A 21,001-nucleotide genomic window follows, 5' to 3' on the forward strand; every position below is an offset into this window, starting at 1 on the left:
AGGGCTAAGTGAGTCAGCTGATGTCCGTCAAAGTTAAATAACGGATCATCTCTGAGCTCAGTATTTGACGTCATTAGTGACTTCTCTTCATTCAGGTAATTCAAACATTCATTTCCACTGCTTTGCAAATTACGCTTGGCTGTATGTTCTGCTGACTTAGGGCGACTATAGGTAGTGACTTTTGTGTTTATCTCATGGCTTCGCTCTTGATACTAAATACTAGAAGTCTTAAAGCAGGGGTGTGGGAACTCCAGGCGTCGAGGGTCAGTGTCCTGCAGGTTTTAGATGAGTCTTTGATCCAACACAGCTGATTTAAATGGCCAAATTGCCTCCTCAACATGTCTTGAAGTTCTCCAGAGGCCTGGTAATGAACTAATTGTTTGATTTAGGTGTGTTGACCCAGGATGATATCTTAAACCTGCAGGACAGCGGCCCTCGAGGCCTGGAGTTCCCCACCCCTGCCTTAAAGCTTCTGTTAGATTATGGAGTTCAAATGTGACCCTTGATTAAGAGTCGTACAGATAGTTTTTTCATCTCAAACTTGCCTTAAATAAATTCTTTCACCTCATAATATTGAAATGATCAAGCTCTCTGTACTCTGTGCTTGGCCAAAAGGCCATTTCCTCCTTTTATCTTGTTACAAACCAGACTTTCAGCAAGACCACGTTATAGACTGTATATAAAAGATGGCTTTATCCACTTTACCGTCATTTGTTTGTTCTAATCCTCATTTTCTAACTTTAATGTTAGATTTAAAATGCACCCTAACCCTTTGTATTGGTTTTGGAGCCAGGACTTAACATATTTAAGACGAGTCTGTTTTACATGTTAAGTGTAACTAAAGCTAGCAAGTAGAGCAGTGCGATATGGCCAAAAATATTTATCACCTTATACATTTAAAAATGTGCGATAACGATATAACTGATAAAATATAACTATAAAATTGACACGAGACAAAATACTTTACAACTCCACAACTTTATTAGTGAAAAAAACCCCATCAATGTATTTTCACTTAAACAAGCAGCTGTTTTTTATGGGCATTAAAGTTTAAAAATGTAACAGTGCAAATGCAAATTCCTCCCTGAAAGTTTAACCAAGAGGCATTTCCAGTGGAAACTGGCCGACATATCCTCAGCATAACCATGTATAATATCCACAAAACTTAAAAAAAGGATGCACACACACACACTACGGTAACATTATGTTGAAGCACAGTACGTATCACTCCGCGAGGCTCCTGCCTACGATAGCCGTAATGCTCCAACAATCCATCAAGCGGTGCGGCTTCGTAGCTTAGCAAAGTCGCACTAAAACATTTGACAGATTTTCGAGCGCCGTGTACATAAAATCATTTCGAGGTCAGTAAACACAACCAGAATTCATACATAAGGCACACGGGATTATAAGGGGCACTGTCAATTTTCAGAAAAATCAAAGGATTGATTTTAAGTGTGCCGTATTTTCCAAAAAACACGGTAATAATGACGGCCCGCTAGCATGCGCTACCAAAAATAGTGCTTTGTTGTGTATCTGACGGACGAAAGCCAAACCAGTTCCACACCAGTGACGTTGCAGCATTTTTACAAACCAGTTCTGGTTCATCTTTTTCATTCAACGATCCGCTTTCACCATTCTCCGTCGCCGCCATGCTTTTTCCGCCATGTGCGTATGAAAACAAAGGCACTGAGCATGCGCGTTTTACCCATATTCTATCGCGATATTTCATTTTCTTATCGTTGCCCAACATTATACCGGTATTACCGTGAACGGTATGATATGGCCCAGCCCTACTAGCAAGCCTCCTTAGCAAGCTGCATCTGTAAAATGTACGGATTCAACGCACACACGTTTACCTGATAACTCCTCCTAAGTACTTGTTAATATGCCAGGATTTCACTCTCAAACCCTGGAGCACAAACTCTGTGGGTTGTCTCTAACAGGCCACCAAAAATGCTCCAAAAGGCCTCAACAGCATGGTCGAGTGCACCCGTTCAGTGACTTGAATTAGCAAAATTGACAGCGGTTGGCTGTTGGGCTGCCACAAACAGTGAATGAGCAAATTAGCTGAACTGTAATGTTTTAACATGGGCGTCTATGGTGAATGACTCACTTCTCTATCATTAGAGGAATTGGCTTCATCTTTCAGCCCTGGAAGTTGATGCTCACCTGTTGGGTATAGAATTAATTTTAAACTTTTTGGGATTATGTTACACGGCTTCCCTTCTTTGTAGGTTTACTAACACATCAGCTCTTAGTTGTCCCCACAGCCGCTTAAAAACTAAAGAATATCAGGTGTTTTCCATTTATGCTCCACAGCGTCATTACCAGAGAAAAATAGTTTTAAATGACTCTTTAATACTTTCTTCTTGTCTAAGGTACTTGTGCTTGTATCTTTTTTTACTTCTTACACTATATTTATTTTCCTTATTATTTGCTCTGATTTTATGCTTTGTTTCTATCACAAATATTAATAAAAATGTTTTTCTATTATGTCCTCTGTGTGTACGGTCTGTTTGTTTGTTATTTATAACGATTTAATGTTGACTGTATGATGCCAGTGTGTCCTGTAAAGAACTATATAACTAAGTTTTCAAAAACACTAGACAAACATTAGTGATGGCGACTAGTCAGCTGGCTCGGTGGTATCCTAGCAACAACAATACCTAAATCACACCTGGTGGTTTTTCTTTGTAGGCTCCAACAGAGAGAACCAGGACAGCTTGTTATTTTGCAGCCTTTTAAAACGTGTCTTGCGTAATTGGTTACAAATAGTATTCAAAGCAGCCTTTTTTTAATCCTCTTTGTCATCTTTTTGCCGAGTCCTGCTTGGACACGTGGGCATGAGCATGTGTTGCACTCGCTGACCACTCACTGGGCTCGTATTCTCACCTTTAAAGGTCATCCGCAGTTGGAAACGATGCACGTTACACTCATCGCTCCTGAGATGTTACAAACATTTGTGGTGAAATGAATTCCACATAATGGCGGCGTCGAGTAGTTGCATGTTGTTGGTTTGTTTATTAATTTGATCATTCCTCTGTTTTTGCTCCATCTGTGCACCCTTCTGTCTCTGCTTCCCACATACATCCAACACACATTCTGGCTGCATCCAGTCACAATAGGCTCTTGCATAAGGAGTCACGAAGCACAGCGCATGTGGATTTTACGTGCTCGGTATGTCTCATGCTACGGCGTCTTTCATCGCTCATCAGTTCTCTTTTATCTCACGTGGGGGTCACATAACTGTCGTAGGTTGATCCATATTCACAGCGAGACTCCCCCCGGTGTGCAGAGCCAGCCCCCCCAACCCCTCCGAGCGTCTGACACCGTCTGTGTGGCACTCACTGGGGAGTCCCTGAAGTTAGACTCCAATATTGAAGAAATCATATCGCTGAAAATGGCACCTCAGCCTTTAAAATACATTAATTGATCCCGTAAGGGAATACTTGGTGCACTCGCTGCACAGAGATATCAGAGAGGAGCTACATGGCAGCTGCCCTCGGGGTGCGTGCCTTTTCTCTTTAGATAAGATCAACAGCGTATTCCTTTTACAGACGATTTTATGACCCTGCTCACATCCAGAAGCTTGTTGTCAGACATGCTGAGGATGGATTGGTGTTGGGCGTTTGGTGCATCAGTGGTATAAAAACAAAATCTGTCATTGGGCCTTATTCTGCCCAATGATACCAGAGAACTATGGTTTAAAGAGAAAGACCAAGAGATGGTTTTCATCCCCCCTTTTACCCCTTTAAATATAAGTAAATACATTTTTTAAATCTTTTTTGGCTTATATTTCAGACGTTATACTGTTTGCTAGTCTTGGAATACCCACTGGAGCTTATAGGCAGCTTTGCAGGGAGGTTTGTTGTGATCTGCGCAGCCTTAGTCACATTTCAGCCTTTCATGATTTTCTCTTTTTTAACTTCGACATTTCTGTTTGTTTCATGTGTGTCTGACCTCTCGTCTTCAAGCCTCTGGTGGTTTGGAAAGCAGATGAGTTCATCAGTATGACTAGCGCAAACTTTGATGTTTCATCAAGTGCCTCAACAAACAAACTATATCACTGATTAATGATGCTCATTCACAGTACAGCCTGATAAGATCCATGTGCGCTCTCACATAAAACAAGCGCATCAGTATAAAAATGATATACAAAATACCGTAGTACAGCAAAACACCAGAAAATGTGAAGAAATGACAGGTTTTGATCGATGACACAAGCCTCAAAACCTCAGAGGGCATTTTTCCAGGCTGTTCAGTGAGCTATCCATCTATCTGTTCATCCGTCCACCAGTGCAATGTCTTTTTCTGTCCCCAAATATATTATATTGGATACTAAGCAAGGATATGAACTGCTGAGTGTTCATCCTTACTGCTGACTTGCCAAACATCTTTGGCAAGCACTCAAAGTGCTCAGGAGCTGGCCGGCCCTCATGGTTATACAGTTGGCTTGTACCTGCCAGGAGCTTCACAGCTTCCATTATCTGTCACTTAGAGGAAGAGAGGGGAGGTTTAGGTCAGAAAAAGTTCACACGCTCTGTGTATTAAAAAGTACTTTGTTGGCGATTCTAAATAGCTTAAAATGCTGCTGCGGGACTTTATTGCTGATGCTTTATAGTGAATGGAATCAAGTGTTTACCACTGAGGTGGCTGTGTGTTATATATGTTATCATTTTTTGACCGGTAATGGTTCTGTGTAGAGACATCTTGGTTCTTGGCAGTGCTGTAGTGCACCAACTAACGATTATAAAATCAGGCTGGAAACAATAACGTTAGGGAGTGACTGTCGGTGATGACACAACGTGATCAAATTGTGCGAGCGCACTTCTGGATGTCAGTGTTGTGCAATTACCGTAACCGATTTCTGAGCCAATCATTACCGAGCCTCCATTATTTATTCACCAAAACTTGTTTCCCTCTCATTTTATACATTATTAAAGAAGCCAAAACCACTTCTGGTTTATAGTTATGTTTTGATCTTGCAAGTTTATTATCTCATTATCTCAGGATAACATAGTTTTTGTGTCCTCATAACAAGTTCATCGTCAGAGTTGTCTCACACAGGAAAAGTTCATTTTCATGTTGGTTTGAAAACTTCACTCAGAAAGGATGGAGAGCAGCTGTTCTCGAACTTGTTGGCCTGCATTTGTTTTTGTTGTCTTTGTTTATATTTATTATTGCAGAAAACATCATAAACAGTTAATCATCTTCTAACCATGGTAAATACAGTCCTGATTTTCTAGATATGAAGCAACATGTACCTTTTAACCATTTTGGTCTAACAAACCAAAATCACCGATAATAATTCAGAAATCTTGCAATTTCTTCCCCAAAAGGTTTGCACGTCTATTTTTTTTAAACACATTTTTAGCATAACTGAAGAATTCATATGATAATTACGACCAAATTCTATATGAATGTTTACGATAATAATGATTACATTTCCAAAATGTCAAAGTTCAAGCAATCGGTCCCTTCAGTTCAGTTGAGTGTTGTTGAAAGAGTAATCTTTATAGGAACAAATCTGAACGTTTGATGTTTTCAATCATATCCATACTCTTGTGCAAACAGGTTTTCAGCTTTGTTTGCTGCAGTGATCGAGGTCGTGCAGGCTCTTAACAGTGTTTTCCTGCATTTATCTTTCCTGTACATTTGTCATTAATTTAAAATATATTTCTTTATTCGGGCTCAAATGGCTCACACTAACTGTAATGCCTCTGAGGCAGCTAATGTTTGCCCATTCTCCTAGTTTCCCTCATTGCTTTTAATAGTGCTCATTAAAAGGCAGACGGGTAGGTGTTGTAAAGGTAATTTTCTTGGTTTTGCTACGGCGATTACTGTCGGGGCGTCCTGTTCTCTTTCAGCAGCACATTCTCAAGCTCTCATTTCCACGGTGCTGGTCATGGAATAACCGTCTTTAAGTATGATGTACAGTTCATGGGTTTACACATGTCAAGTCACTGTGGCGAAAACGCACAGCTGTGTGAATAATGCAATAATGTCAGACAGGAGCCAAATGCTGGATTTCTGTAGCGAGATGTGATTCACAGAAATTACATTATAGTCGGATTTCCTGGTGAGCAATTTTAAGCCCTGAGAAAACTCCACTCGGTCATTTTCATGAGGTTTGGTCTGAAGATAATCTGTGCTAGATTGATGGACCTGATTAAAATCTGGCACTTTTACTGTATGGTGCATAAGTCATGAGCCAACCCATTGTTGTTTTGTAAGGAAAATGTGAAATATGTACAGTAGTCAGCGAAACATGCAAAAATGAATGGAAGTTTGTGCAATTCTAAAAAATCTTGAAAGTCAGTATTTGGTATGACCAAGAAATTCCCAGAAGTAGGAACATTCAGGAACATTCATCCAAGCTTTTTGAAGTGCAACCAAAGCTTTTCTTTGTGTGTTGGCTGCGTTTTGTTCCACTCTGTTAAGATGATGCCGCACTGCTTCAATAATGTTGAGGTCCAGACTCTCGAGAGGAAAATCTATTATTGATGGTGTTCTGCTGTGTGATCTTATATCCAGGTATGCTTTTACTGCAGTGGCCATGTGTTAAAATACATTGCAAATCAGACACTTCCCAGATGGTATTACATGGTGTATCAAAGGCTGTGTTCGTATTTCCTACGTCTGATAAGATCTCCATCACCACTGACTGAAATCCTCTCCAATCCACTCTCGTACCAGACTTCCAGGAACTTTCAGCTGTTTGTTTTACACGTTGATGCCGTCAGATTTAGCGTGAGATGAGGATTTTAGTGAAGCACCGCTGATAATGACACGAGCCTTTTAGTAAACGTATTCAGTACTAAGCAGTGAAGCAGCTGTCTATGATTGATTTTTAGAGATAAAGGTTAACAATGTCCTTCCGGCCTTTTTGATTTAAACCAACGATGAAAAACGAAAAGGTTAAAATGGTTTTAATAACAGAGGTATATAAAGTGGTCGATATTTTTATCATCTTCTCCAGTGGTGATAACAAATAGTCACGGGTCAGATGAGTTGCCCGGGTATTGATTATGTCAGAGGTATGTGTTGCTGGTCATTTTGGCGGCTGATCCTTTGCAAGTCGTCAGCTTACAAATTGCAGTAATAATTGGTGGATTTACACAACATCACCAAGGTTTCAGAGGAGAAAAGAGTACCTTGTTATTGGAAAGTACTTCTGGGTGCTCTTCCAGTCCACTCTCCTACTCTTAGCCACCAACCATCGAAAATTTGATGAACTCCTGCTTTGTTTTCTGAACTGAGTGGTTTCCCAAAAGGTTGATTCTGTTCACCTGACATAACGTTTTTATTTGGGGGGGAAACGTTTCGTCACTCATCCGGGTGACCAGAATCAAGCTTTTTGGGATTTACTTACCTGGATGATTGAGCATGCATCAAGACAGCCGAGTGGTTTGTCATATTTCGGGGTCAAATTGATTGGGTGTGCAGCATTGGTTAGTGAGGGCGATATCTGCCTTTACAGCATACTAGGGCCACCCTTGGAAAAAAAAAAACTGTTCTAATGGTTGTCAAATTTCTTCTTTTGTTCTTTTTTTTTTTTTTTTTTGTGCGGGAAAGAAAGAAGAATAACAAAGCACCCAGTTCTTAGAGGGATATGGTGACTTTATTCATGGGACGTGGGGTTACACCAGTTGCCCACACGCTCGCTCCACTTTGAGAGAGTTGAGGTTGCACTCATGCCAGAAAAGCTGAGGGATCTGATTAGGTGGTCATTCCTACAAACATATGTAGCCGCCCCGAGCTGCTGCAGTGGAACACAAATCTTAATTACTGTTGACAATGACAGATGCACGCACAAATTGATTTGTGATTAACTCGGTTAAAAAGTCCACTTGGAGTTTATTACGCGACGACTGCAACCTGAAGCCTTTTGCACGTGGCTCTCACATATGATCTGAGCTAAACGGTACATATCTTTGATGTCGCTCTGTGTCTCGGGTCTTGTGCTCACAGGGTTACAGTATATGTTCTGCACACAAGTGTATGAGTGCACACATATCCTGCCTCCCTTTTCTTTTCGGCCTCTGAGTAAGCACCTAAGTGCAAATGTAAATTTCTTCAGATGTGTTGTGATGATAGTGCTGAGCAGTTGCCACTTTGTCCTCTGAGTAAACTATGTGACATACAGTGAGCGCGGCTGACACAGCCATCTGTGTTGTGTTGTGTGTGTTGCAGGATCCCTGGCAGGCTCAATGACAGACGCACTCCCCTCGGAGAGCTCAACTGGATCTTCACAGCCATCACCGACACGATCGCCTGGAATGTTCTGCCCAGAGGTGAGGCGCTCACACGCAGGCACACAGTTTTGTTTAACAGTCGTGAGCAAGCTGTTCTCACCAAAATAATGTACCTTAAAAGATCTTAAGAAAGACATTAGTTGGGTTAGAAATAGTTTTCTTATGATGGAAAGTGAGTGCATCCCAAATTAAACTCATCTCAACTTCCAAAACAAATGTTGGGAATGAAAGACACTGGGAAAATATCACAGCCTGGAAAGCACACTAAAAAATAAACCATCAGCTAAAAAACCTCAGCGAGCTTTAGAGCTGCACATCTGTGATTTCTCTGTGGACATCAAACTTAGTGTTTCAGTCCAGGTCAGGTTTTATGAAAGTCTTGTGAATGCGAGAGGCTGAGAAGGAAGTCAGCTTGGCTGAGGAGTGCCACTGATGGTTGCCAGTGTTTTGCTAGATACGGCAAAAATGAGCCGAGGTTTCTGAGGGACAGTATCTGCTGCAAACCAGCTAAACTGTGCACAGTAATGGATTTTTCTGGGGTTAACCCGCCTGTCTGCTGAGGTCTAATTAAATAGGGAAACCTAAACCAGGGTTAATCCCAGTGGAGACTTTGAGTCCAGTGACTGCTGTCTGATGGTGATTCTGGATGTTTTGGCTCTACATGGGAAGCCGAGCTGCTTGTAGCAGAGACGCAATGTGTTTCCTGACATTTAGAGCTGGTGCAGGAGCAGGTTTATGGTACTCTGTGTGAGTTTCGAAGCTATAAATTGGATGACCATGCCTGGTGCAACTCGTTCTCCTTCAGATCTGGTCAGCCTCATTTCATGAACAGCTCTTTCTTTAAGAGGGTATAAATACTCATAATTTCCATAACGTACATGTGCCAGGGTGCCGTCACAGAGCACATGAAAAAGCCAGAATTTGCTTTTGGCCATGTCATCATAGTCCTTGCTCACTGCCCATCCTACTCACCAGATTGCGCCCCCTCTGACTTCATCCTCTTCTCCAAAAAGAAATTGAAGTTAAAGCGTTGACATTTTCCAGCAATTAGCAGAAGCAGTGAAGTGACTGTAGTGGTGTCCAAGGTGACTTCCTTGACCTTGGTTTAGTTTTTGTTTGTTTTTCTTTTTTTCAGTCACAGAACTTTATAGCAGGGATTACCAAAACCAAAATATATGAACTAATACAATAAACAGATTGAACAGATACTCTCGCTTAACCGCCCACAATAAAAGTTAGTTTGAGCTAAAATACAAGTCAGATCTAATCCAGAAATGAAATGGAAAATATGAGCAACAAACATAAATCTGGATAAGTGGCTGTTTAAGTTCTGCTTATTTGCTTCTATTTGCTTTTCTTTAATGTTTGTTTTGCACATTATGTCATTGTTCCATCACTTATGCACTTACGGGCTGCTGTCTGTGCCCTGGTGCTTTTGTTTTCTTTTAATTTTAATGCATAAGGTTTAAATTGCCAGAAGATGAAAATCAGCCAATCAAATCTGGCATATTTCCGTCAATATCCATTTTTAAAAATGAACATAAATCAAACCATCGTTGTATTTCTCTATTTAGGGGCAATGAAGCCTTATAACATAGTTATATCACAATAAATTATGAAAAAGAAGGTAAGAGCTTAATTTCTTCTAAAATGATTAGAGAAGCAAACATGCAGGAACATTTCCTCTTGTTGGAGCCGGAGACACATCTGAGGCGCGCTGCAATCTTTAGTTGAACATGTTTGGGCAGTGATGAAAAATGAAATGACCCCATGTGTTTCAGTTCTCAGGGAGCTCAAATTAGGGCACCTAATAAAAACTGCGCAGTAGTGACGCATCAGCAGTGCTAAAACTTTGAGAACGTCCCCAGTGGTAGAAAATAGTCAAGCTGTTTTCTATAAAATGCCAAAAGTGCAGTACGTGCAGGTTGGCTGCTCAAATTGAGATTAATTGTGTTTGGAGCGTCTAGCAGAGTAATTGGGGACATCATTTAAACATAATTTGGCAGACATAAAAACCCGTATACACACACACGTAGCAAAACTCCTGCTTACAACACACAGCGCTGCCATTAGCCGTTACCCTCAAGCTCAGCCTCCCCAGATAAAAACGCACACAATTTCCTTTTTTTCTACATGTTGTTACAGTTTGCATGCATCGCACGCAGATTCCCTCATTGGCCACCTGTCTGTTGAATGCAACACACATCCACACAGAGGAGGGCTCAGACTCTCATGAGACAAACTGTATCCCAGCTTAGAATAGCAATGTGACAAGGCTGATGGCTGCAGAAGCCTTTTAAACCCTCGGGGCTCTGCTGTTAATGAAGCATCCCGCATCAGAAAGAATCTCTGTAATGAAGGCACTGCACACCTAATCCAAATCACACACACACACACACACACACACACACACACACACACACACACACAATGACACTTCAGTGTTTAAACAGCCCAACACTAGCAGTGGGCACAGAAGCTGTCAGACAGTGTCTCGTAAAATATCCCCAACACACAAGCGAAGTAATCATAATCATAAGCTAAGAGATTGCCATGGGATTGGCCTGGCCCCATTACAGTGAATTGGTGAATACACTAATGAGTAGACGAAAACGTGACTGCGACACGGCTTAAATCTGCATTCTCCTGCCCTTTATATTCTCTAAGCATACAAACAAAGTAGCCCGTTTTTCTCCAAAGTAGTCGCCTCGCTCTAGTTAAGCTTCTTTTTGTTTATCGAGTCTTTCAGGCCCCCGTTTCCTCCCACATGCAAACTTATCTCTGTGTTCACTTAAATCATTTGATGTTCCCTTTCTCTTTCTTCAGATTTGTTCCAGAAGTTGTTTCGTCAGGACCTGCTGGTGGCCAGCTTGTTTCGCAATTTTCTGTTAGCAGAGAGGATAATGAGGTCATACAACTGCACACCAGTCAGCAGCCCCCGCCTGCCCCCTACATACATGCACGCCATGTGGTAAGATGCACACAAACGGAGCTCGGGGCTCACTTTCATGCACACCGATAACACAGATGTCCACAGCTTTGCAAAGCAGAAGGCAAGAGTACGAGGGAGAGTCATCCTTGAGGCTTTGCTGTTTGTTCAGGCGCACTGCAGTTGGAGTTTGAACAGACTTTCTAACAAACACACGTTATGATTAGAGAGCAGACAGTGTTGCCTTTTTTTATGTGTGCCTGTTTAATGATTGTTAGTGTGGGGATATTAAAAAATGCCACGAGTCTGGCATCTTATGCACAAAAGGAAAAATCTGCCTCAGGGCTCAATTGTTCTAAAGTTATGGGTTTGATTGTTAAATGTTAAATGTCTGAAACTGTTTTCCATCAGGAATTACTTTGCATCTTTCTGACCATTTAGTTTGGTTTTGCAATTCCTCATTTTACCAAAGCAATTAGGATAAACACTTTGAATGCAGTGAGATATTTCTGGGAGTTTAACTGCACTTGTAGAGAGTTTATGGAGCTCTCATTCAGCTTCATCTTTGTGCATTCAGTAGACGTTTTCACAGACGTGCCACCTGCCTGCTGTTCAAATCTTCTGTTTTCAAGAGTAATCCAGTCAGAAGAAGCAACCTGAGAACATGACACCAGAGCTGATCGTGCTCACGCATGACAGTGTTTGTTTTGCTACCGGATGCACTGCAGCCTGTTTTACCCGTGTCGCAGAAACATCTCTGTGCTCTGTCTGAAAACAGAAGCAGGAGAAGGTGCACAGTAGCTGAGCATCTGCATGTGCAGCAATGTGACCAAGAGCGTTGCTGTCACTCTAGTCTATAAGCAAAAACAGGACAGGGTGCGTCAGGGTCTGCGTAAAAATGTAGACCCATCTGTGTAACTACAGTTACTACAACATATTAAAAGTGCCTTATTTACTCTCACAACCTCTAAATATAATGTTGAAGTGTAAGCCAAAACACGTAGGTGTCTTTATTTGCTGCTTCTCTGGAGCATATGCACGCTCTTCATTTATACTAAGTTTAGTTTCCACGAATCTTGTTTCTCATTTATTTTTGCATGTTGACAGTTTCCAGTTTGGCTCCATGTGCTGCTCTCTCCCACATGGCAGAGGCACACAGCTACCTTCACCAGGGGCGGGGCAAAGTCTGTGTTTATGTGGATTGACTGGTAATTTTCACAGTATACCTGTAATACCAGTAACAAAGCAGGAACGTGTGTTCTGATATGGAAAAGTACTTGTATACTCTATGTATATCTTTATGATTCACAAATACACCTTTGCATATGAAGTCTTTTTGCTGCTCACGCGAGGGGTCGCACAGCGGCCTGCCTGCCTCCATCTCATCCTTATTCCCGACCATGTTCTTCTGTCACACCATCTGTCCTCCTTCACTACATCCATGAATGTTCTCTGTAGCCTTCCTCTTTTCTTCTCCTCGGCAAATGTGTGTCTTTTTAAATAGAAAATTCTTTATCTTTGCATCAGGACGGTCGAACACTAAAACTTATGTCTAAAGCTTAAAACGTAAGCCTCAGTTTTTAAACTGGGTCGATGGGTGAAGCTGAGGGAGTTATCAGCTATCACAAGATGCACGTTGCATCTGCAATCCAAACAAAACCTGTTTGGGTGTCTTTTAGTCCACCCAAGTGCTGAACATACCCTTCTTTAACAGCAGGCCTGGCCTTTATTATGAATTAAAATTGTGAGGAATTAAATCAAAACGGGCAATTGGCCACCTGTGTGTTTGTCCTGACGGGGTTGTTTACACATGGAGGCCAGAACTGTTGTTTGTAGCATGCTGTAAGCATGTTAGCATGTATCTGCTGTAAAACTGAGTGTCGGCCTCAAGTGGTCATTTGAGGAACTGCAGTTATTTTCCTCTGGTGCTTCGTGGCATGAGAAGAGTGTTTGCTCTTCTCATGCTCACTTTGTCTGCGCACTACAGAACCTTGTTGCTGTAGCCTGATGTGGTGACTGTGCGGACGAGCGTCATTTAAAACAAAGAACAGATGACTCTGCATGGTCATTTCTCATCTCTGTCATTTTACTTGGTAGGAGCGTCACTGCTGAAACCTTTCTGTGCCTCAGATCTATTTTGTAGTCAACATAAATGCAGTGCAGAGACGAGACAGGTTGGATTTAGAGTAAAAGTGCTGCCGTTTCTTTTCCCACCCACTCACATTAACCTGCAGCCAAATGCGTCCACCTTTTGACTGAAAGCAACGAAAAAGCACTTGTCCTCTGGGGGATGTTAAAAGACTTTGTGGGACGTCTTTATCTGTGTCAGCCATGGCAGATTTAGTTTAAAAGCAGGCACACCACAAAAATAAACCGGGGGAAAACAAAAAACCTTTTTGAATTATTTAATAACACAAAATAAGAGTTTAAAGGTTTTACTTATACTCACACAGTTTGGGACTGACAAGTTTCTGCATCATTTTACTGATTTATTAGTCATGTGTTCTCGTAACTACACTTGTAAACACAGAGACGAGCTTTTAAAGTCTTTTAGGCATTGCTAGGAACATTATCCCATCGTCTATCTTGCTTTACTTACACCAACACTTCTCCCACTATCTATTGTTTCTCCTCTTGGTCTTCTATAAATGCCTCCCTCCATCTCTCCCACTCATTATCTGGCTTGTGTTTGGGAAAAAAATCTCTCACTCTCATTGCCTCGAGGAGTGACTTGTTGTGTAACAGCCTGGCATCACTTATTGTAAAGAATACTGCTCTTTACTGAAGCAGTAGCCTTTCATTCTCATGCCTGCCCACTTTTTTTTTAGATTGTGGGTACATTACAGTTTACCGCCAAAGAAATTAAGAGTATCACTTTGTTTCACAGCAGCACATGCAGTATTAAGCACGACAGATTAACAGCAGAGAGGCGCTTTAAGAGTGCAGAAAACTAAACCGAATGGACAATGAAAAAGGGACGTGCTGGAGATATAAGGCTGGTGGAAAAATAAAAGTTTGGCTGAACATAGATGGGAAAGGAAGGGAAACATAGAGGAGGAATTAAGCAGTTTGGGTGCTCGTTGATCGATGTTGGTGCCTGAACACCAACAGCAATTGTTATTCAGATGGAGGAGATGGGAGAGAGCAGATAAACCCCAGGTTGATTGCTCCCTCGTGGGCAGTTTTAGTGTGGGAGTGTGCGTGGGTGTGTGTCTGCTTTATATCTGCGCTCCTGTTTGCGCGTTGCTGCACCACTCTCTGCAGGCAACACACTCGCACACACAAAAAGAGCTTAGTCAGCGCCAACTGGTCCCCTGCTCTGTCCCCTCATCGCACACAGACGGGCTTTGGTGTGATGAGTTACTCATTCGGATTCGCAGACATCATCCAAGTTAATGCTGTCATCCTAAACAGTGCAGCAGCCTCCTCCCCGTGAGTGTGTCCTCGCTGATAGCACTGCTCTATCTGCTGGTTTCCACACCATTGGGTTACATAAACACCAGCAGGGATGGAGATTTGTTGGCAATGTGTGCACACAGATTGTAATCCCAGTACTTGAAGTTATGAAACCGAGAAAACACGTTTAATTCAGAGCGATTTTTTTTTATAATATTAATATCATATGTCCAAAAATAAGGCTCTCGCAGCTCTGTCAGCGCCAATGGATCTATTAATGATTACCATAACTCTGAAGGATGCTCCAGCAGCGTCTTCCCTCCTGTACTTGTTGAAGTTTTACTTTTTGTACCATATCAAGAAACAAACTGCATCTAAAACCAACAATAATTGTTCTCCGAAACTAAGGAAAGCAGCTCATATAACAACATCAGTAGCAGTCACACATAGCCACATTTTTTTTTAAACAATGTCTTTTTATTAAGAGTTTTTTTTTTTTATACATATGGACAAAAAGAGAAGAAAGGGATTACAGATGGTCTGTACATTCGGGGTAATCAGCCCGTACATTTAAGGCTGTGAAATAAAAGAAGAAGAAAAGAGAGAAACATAACTTAATCCCTGCAAAATAATCCCACCCAGGTCACTGCCCTGTACACTGTATTTCCACACCTGACATAAGAGAGTTTGCTGAAAAATTCTTATAGATTTTGAAATGCATGAAGGAAAGGACCCCACATGCTTTGATTTTTCCCAGTAGAGTTCTGGAGTAAATGTCTGATTTTTTTTTTTCCAGTTTTAGACACGACATGAGGTCATATAACCACTGTTGGGAGGGGCAGCATCCCGCCACCTCAGTAGGATTGCCCTCCTAGCCAACAGGGGACAGAATGATAACGCCTGTCTTTTAGAGGCCTTTAGAAGCAAATATGATCACGTTTAAAGAAGCATTTTAAAACGAGTTTTAAAGTTGCTGTATGGCAAACGGAGCATTACATTAAATAACAGCACTACAAGTAATATATAGTTTTAAGTTACAGTGGAGAAAGAAGCGGTTTCCACTAAGTGGGGAACTTCTTAGCAGCAGTACAGTCACAGTATGATGTGACCCTGAAAAAATTGCAGTTTGCACTGAATCTAGATGGAGTCATATGAGTGCCAGTGTTGATGATACACATACTATAATACTGCAAACAGTCCAACTCGGGTATAATGAAGGTCACTGACTCACTTTCTAGTTTGTTGAATCTTCTTTCTTCAGTAGCTGCACACCATCTACTCACTTTATTGCTAACTAAAGTAAGCTCATTCCCTCCTCTGTTGTTGCACTGGCCTGTGCCTGTGATATCACATCTCCAGTGTGGTTTTTGTCCCTCCCTTCACATGACTTCATATTACATGTTTGTCTGCACAACCTGCTTGGGTGGTCAGTAGAAGTAATTCAATTAAAAATGCTCCAAAAAGCATCAGCAGCACAAAACAGAGCAGAGGTCTAATTCAGTGATGAGCGACGATGAGGCCCACCGGTCGACTCCTTATGTCAGGACGACTGTCAGTCAAGGCTGGATATGAGTTATTAAAAAAGGGGATAAGCTGCCCACTGAGACCAAACCCTTTCTTTGTATCAGACTATAAAAAGGCTTTTTATTGCTTTAAACTTGGACAACTTCATATGTGTGTCTATGGAGGCTGGCTCACTTTTTAAGCCAGCCTCATCACACTTCTAGAAATAAGTTGCCCAGCTAGTCTAAAGCTACTGTAGCAACTTCAGCGTAGCGTCTAAATAAGCACGAGGATTAAACCCGAGTGGGTTGGTTAGCAAGGTGTTGTTCCACGTTTGTCTTTAAAAATGAGTTGGATAAAAACAAAATAACACAATACAGCACTCTGACTTGTGCATCTAGAGGAATCATTTGTTTGCTAACTGCAATGTAAGATATTCATGTAAACAGAAGTCTTAGTTGAAACAGTGCATGAATATAACCAGGGCTAGTACGTCAAAAATTAGGCCTCATATGGCACCAACACTGTAAAACGAGCAGCATCTGTTCTTAATAGAGCAGTAGTGTGTGTTTGCACGGGTAATATTTTCACTGGAAGGCGACTACACCGGCTCCTGAATAGATATACGCTTCTGTTTTTGCAGCAGCTGACAGAAGCTGGAATAGCCACAAATGCTTTCTACATGCTGTATTGCATGTTTGCATGTTACACATTCATCAGTGGGTCCATTATGTCTTTAACAATGTGCTGTTGACCAAGAGTGCAACTCTATTATATCACATTGAGATAATGGGAAAGGCCATTAAAGCAGGAGTCTCAGACAGAGTGAACTCAGCATCAGTGGTTCAGCATCACATTACGTTGCTGCGTATCGACTGGGAACATGACTCAACCCCCGCCTCCTGTTAACTGAGAGGAAAAAGCCCCATCGAGGCCCAGAGTTCAATTGTCTGCAATAAGGAGCTGGAAAGTGAAGGGAGAAGAGAGACGGGCAGAAAGAGAGAAAAGAGAAGCTGTGATAAGGTTTGATGTGAGTTGCATAACCCCATGAATTAGAAATGATGGCCATGAGAGAAGAGCTTGTGTTTCCAACGGGATTAAAGGCTCCTCACTGCCCTCCTCAGGACCTCAGGCTGCGAATTTAAAGAAGCCCGTGTGCATGATGAGGAGTGCGAGGGAGAAAACGTGAGCTGCTTTTGTTGATTCTGCTTGGGGCTACATGAGAATCAGTAGATCTGAGAGTTTACCTTTTGAGGATGGTGCTAAAACAAAACCCAACCCTAAACTTACCTCCAACCCTGGACAAGACTCAGGTTAATCTGGAGAATACCAAGAGGTTAAAAAACAGTAAATAGTGAAATCCCTGCCAAGTCTTTAGCAATAAAATGTAATATTTACATGTATTTTGGTTAAAAATGGAATAAATTAAAGGCCAGAGAATCGACATCAAGACTATTTCTGTTATGTAAAGAACTATTTTGGAAATTTTTGGAAGTTGGCCGCCACTCCTAACATCCACAGTGTCCTGAAGCCCAATAATAATGAGCTGTGTGAAATGAGCCATGTTGCTTATGGTTTAAAACATGTGTAGCGTACAGTCACCAAGACTGGAGAACCACCACAAAAATACCACCGCACCAAATTTACTGTTGCTCCTGCATTAAGGTGAAGGATACATACAAATTATTTTCCAAGACTCTGGAAATTATATGGATAAAAGTAGTCTGTTTGTTACCAGGGTCACTGTGGACAACATCGTATGAAGGTATTACGACAGTTGGCCTGGACTCATATGGAGTTCTGGTATATAGGATATAAGGTGAAGTGTCACAGAGTCCTTACCCTGTAATACATCGCTAGCACGCATTGTTCTTTAGAAAATATCACTGGATCTAAATTCTTGGATTCAGGGTCTCAGTTCATGCCTGGTATGGAAAGAATTTTGAGTCTTAGCTGTTTGATATATGCAGCTTCTAACTCGTAAAGGTAGCAAACGGTGCCACAGTTTAATGCGATCTTCCTTTGGCCATCCCACACTACCAAATGTGATTGGCAGTTTTTTTTTTATTTATTCATTTATTTATTTTTTGTTATTCTTCCTGGAAAGTCCTGAAAATAAGTTTTATTTAAGGATCTTCCTCATGACATATGATGTCACTTACATGCGGTGTGTGTGTGTTTCCTCTCTACAGGCAAGCGTGGGACCTGGCCGTGGACATATGCCTCTCTCAGCTGCCCACCATCATCGAGGAGGGCACCGCCTTCAGAGTAAGTGTGTGTGTGTGTGAGAGACAAATAAGCACAGAGCCTCTGATGCCTCTGATGCATCATGTTGTTGTGTTTTTTGGCATTAAATGCATGAAGCTTGGAGGCTAGGGGACCTCTAGCATTGATGGATGTCTTTCATCTTGAATGTGTCCAGCACTGACACCTGTAAACAACAAACTGTTCTTGTTTGCACTGCAAGTTCGCCACCACCCGCATATACAGCATCTCTATTAATCTCTCAAGCACACTCGCACACACTCATCCCCGGCGGATTACATTGTAAAATGTCAAGTCTAATAACTCAAGTATGAGCGTCAAATAAAAAAATAGTTTCAGAAAGCACTGGCCCTGCACTTTCAGCCGCTCGACTGTTTATCGTTATATTTACTGACGAGGCAGGGGGCCGTGATGGAGATGCTGAGTGTAATGGAAGCGCTCTTCAAAAAAGCTGATTGAGCTGATGATGACTTAACAAATACGGGTCATCGTAACACTATTTTGTTTTGTTTTTTGTATCTGTGTGAGTCAACAGCGTATCTGTAACACTGTCTTGGTGTATTTTCCCTACAACATCATAAGTGATGTTTTTCAGGGCCTTTGCAGGTGGCCAGTTTCATTGTTGTGATCTTGTAGCTTTGATTGGTTTAAGCAACTAAAGTCTTTTATTGGGTTTTGGCAGCAGAGCTACTTGGTTAGGTTAAAGGAACAAATGTGTTTTAGAAGGTTTAAACAACTGAATTTGTCAGGACTATGAAACAAAATTACTTCGGTTTAAACAACAAAGCGATTTGATTAGGTTCTGGCAACAAAATGTCTTTGTTAGGCTCATGTGACAAAACTACTTGGTTGGGTTTAGGAGAAGATCCATTAGTCAGCTGGAACATCCTTGAGTTGAAGTTTAGTTTTCCAGAAAGAGACCCCAAATTTTATCAAATGTGCCCTTTTGGTTCTGGATGGAGCAGTGGATCTTTTCCAGACTGAGACACGACATGAGATCAGCAAGCCACCGACCATAGTAGGGCGGGGCAGCAGCTTTCCACCTCATCAAAATGGCACTTCTAGCCAAGAGGGAACCAAAACATGTGGGTTAGATTGGCATCATCAGACCCACACCTGTTACAGCGAGGGTCTAAACTGGGATAAAGCTTAGCTAGTTTGGATTTAGATAAGTGGACTACTTTGAATTGTAACAGGGAATGACGGGCGCAGAGTGATGTAGAGTTTACCAGAGAAAGGTCCCAGACGTCATCTGACATAGATATACCCAACTCCTTCTCTCATGTGGACTTGAGGCACAACGCGGGCTGTGGTTACACTGCACAGTTTGTTATAGATCCGAGACATTACAGCTTTGCCTGATAGTTGCAAATTAAGGAGCTCGTCCAGTAAGTTAGCAGCTGGAGCTTCTGGAAAGGACACTGTTTTTAGTATTGATATAATTAATAACAGTCTTTTACATAAAAGTCAAAAATCCTGCAGCATCATTGCTTATAATGCTGTGGGAACAAGAATGAGCCGACCAACGGTTACTAGACTCTGCAACAACGATGCAGAACACACAGCAGCTTTTCCCATGTTAGGGCTCTTATATGGGAACTCCACCTTCTCTCCACCTGGCCCTGGGAGGTGAGCATCGCTCCCCCAGGAGCAGTTTTCCACACTCACTCACTCCTCCTACTTTCTCTTGCACTTGGGCTGAAAACACTTACCAACACTATAATTGAGCCTCTGAGGACTCCTAAAGCAGATCTGCCTGCTCCGTCTTTCAGGAGCCTTTAATTCCTCTCTGATGTGCTTTGACTCCTTTAGCTCTCTTTGTTGGACTTTGTCACAGCTCAGTAAAAAAAAAGAAAAAAAGAGGAGAATGTTATTTATGGTAGATTGAGTCTCTGCTCATGTTAATTAACTCCTCTCTAGCACCTGTAAAACACCCCAACAGTCATATTTTATTTCATATGGAACCAAAAATGCCACTCGTGCCCCACACCTTTGTTACTTTATGTAATAACTTTATTTCTTTATGTATTTTTGATATTTCATGGCATTTTATAAATCTTTCTAAAAGATCTTTTATGTAATTTGCAGCTAAAAAAGGAAAATTGTGTCATTCATCACAGTAACTACTTTATCAAGGCAACACATTTAAAATCAGTGTTCAGTTTTTAAAAATGTAATAAGTTTATGTCAGTGTAAAGATGTTTGTCCAAAGCAGGAAGCAGAGACCAAATTCAGGACAAAATGATGTTGTGTATGAATTTATTGGGATTTGATGAGCCAGCATTTTGTCGTATTTCTTGTCTTGCAACAACCCAGCTAGTTATTTAACTACATGCCTGTGACGTTAATTTTTAATTGATTTTGACAGCTTCACCCACATTCGCTCATTGGCATACAGTATCACACATTTGTTACACACAGTACTGTATGGCTGTGTCTGTCAAAAGTCTCAACAGTAACAAATGAAAAAAACTAGTTACTTTAGTTACATCACAGGTGTCATCTTTAAGTAAGCAGCGCTTTTCACAATTGTGTCAGTATCTGAGTGTGTAGGGTTATTAAGCTTTGATTATGCTCAAATTAATGTAACCATCCAACAGCGAAGCGCTGATATTTTCCCCTCGCGACATCCATCAGCGGTCTACACGAGGCT

The 21,001-nt window shown here is 41.5% G+C and overlaps 1 protein-coding gene across 5 annotated transcripts in view; it reads left to right on the forward strand.

Annotated features, from left to right (window-relative positions):
- The window catches only part of rptor (regulatory associated protein of MTOR, complex 1), a 185,568-nt gene that overhangs the window by 100,644 nt on the left and 63,923 nt on the right, over positions 1-21,001 (forward strand). For all 5 annotated transcript variants that reach the window (XM_005919197.3, XM_005919196.3, XM_042219565.1 and 2 more), the window contains exons 9-11: positions 8,194-8,294; positions 11,082-11,226; positions 18,276-18,351. In XM_005919197.3, the coding sequence (XP_005919259.1) occupies positions 8,194-8,294; positions 11,082-11,226; positions 18,276-18,351 (322 nt within the window). The remainder of the gene's footprint in view (positions 1-8,193; positions 8,295-11,081; positions 11,227-18,275; positions 18,352-21,001) is intronic.

Source organism: Haplochromis burtoni, unplaced genomic scaffold (assembly GCF_018398535.1).
Source record: "Haplochromis burtoni strain Fernald_Lab_line unplaced genomic scaffold, NCSU_Asbu1 Contig_35, whole genome shotgun sequence".
In the NCBI taxonomy this organism is placed as follows: Eukaryota; Metazoa; Chordata; class Actinopteri; order Cichliformes; family Cichlidae; genus Haplochromis; species Haplochromis burtoni.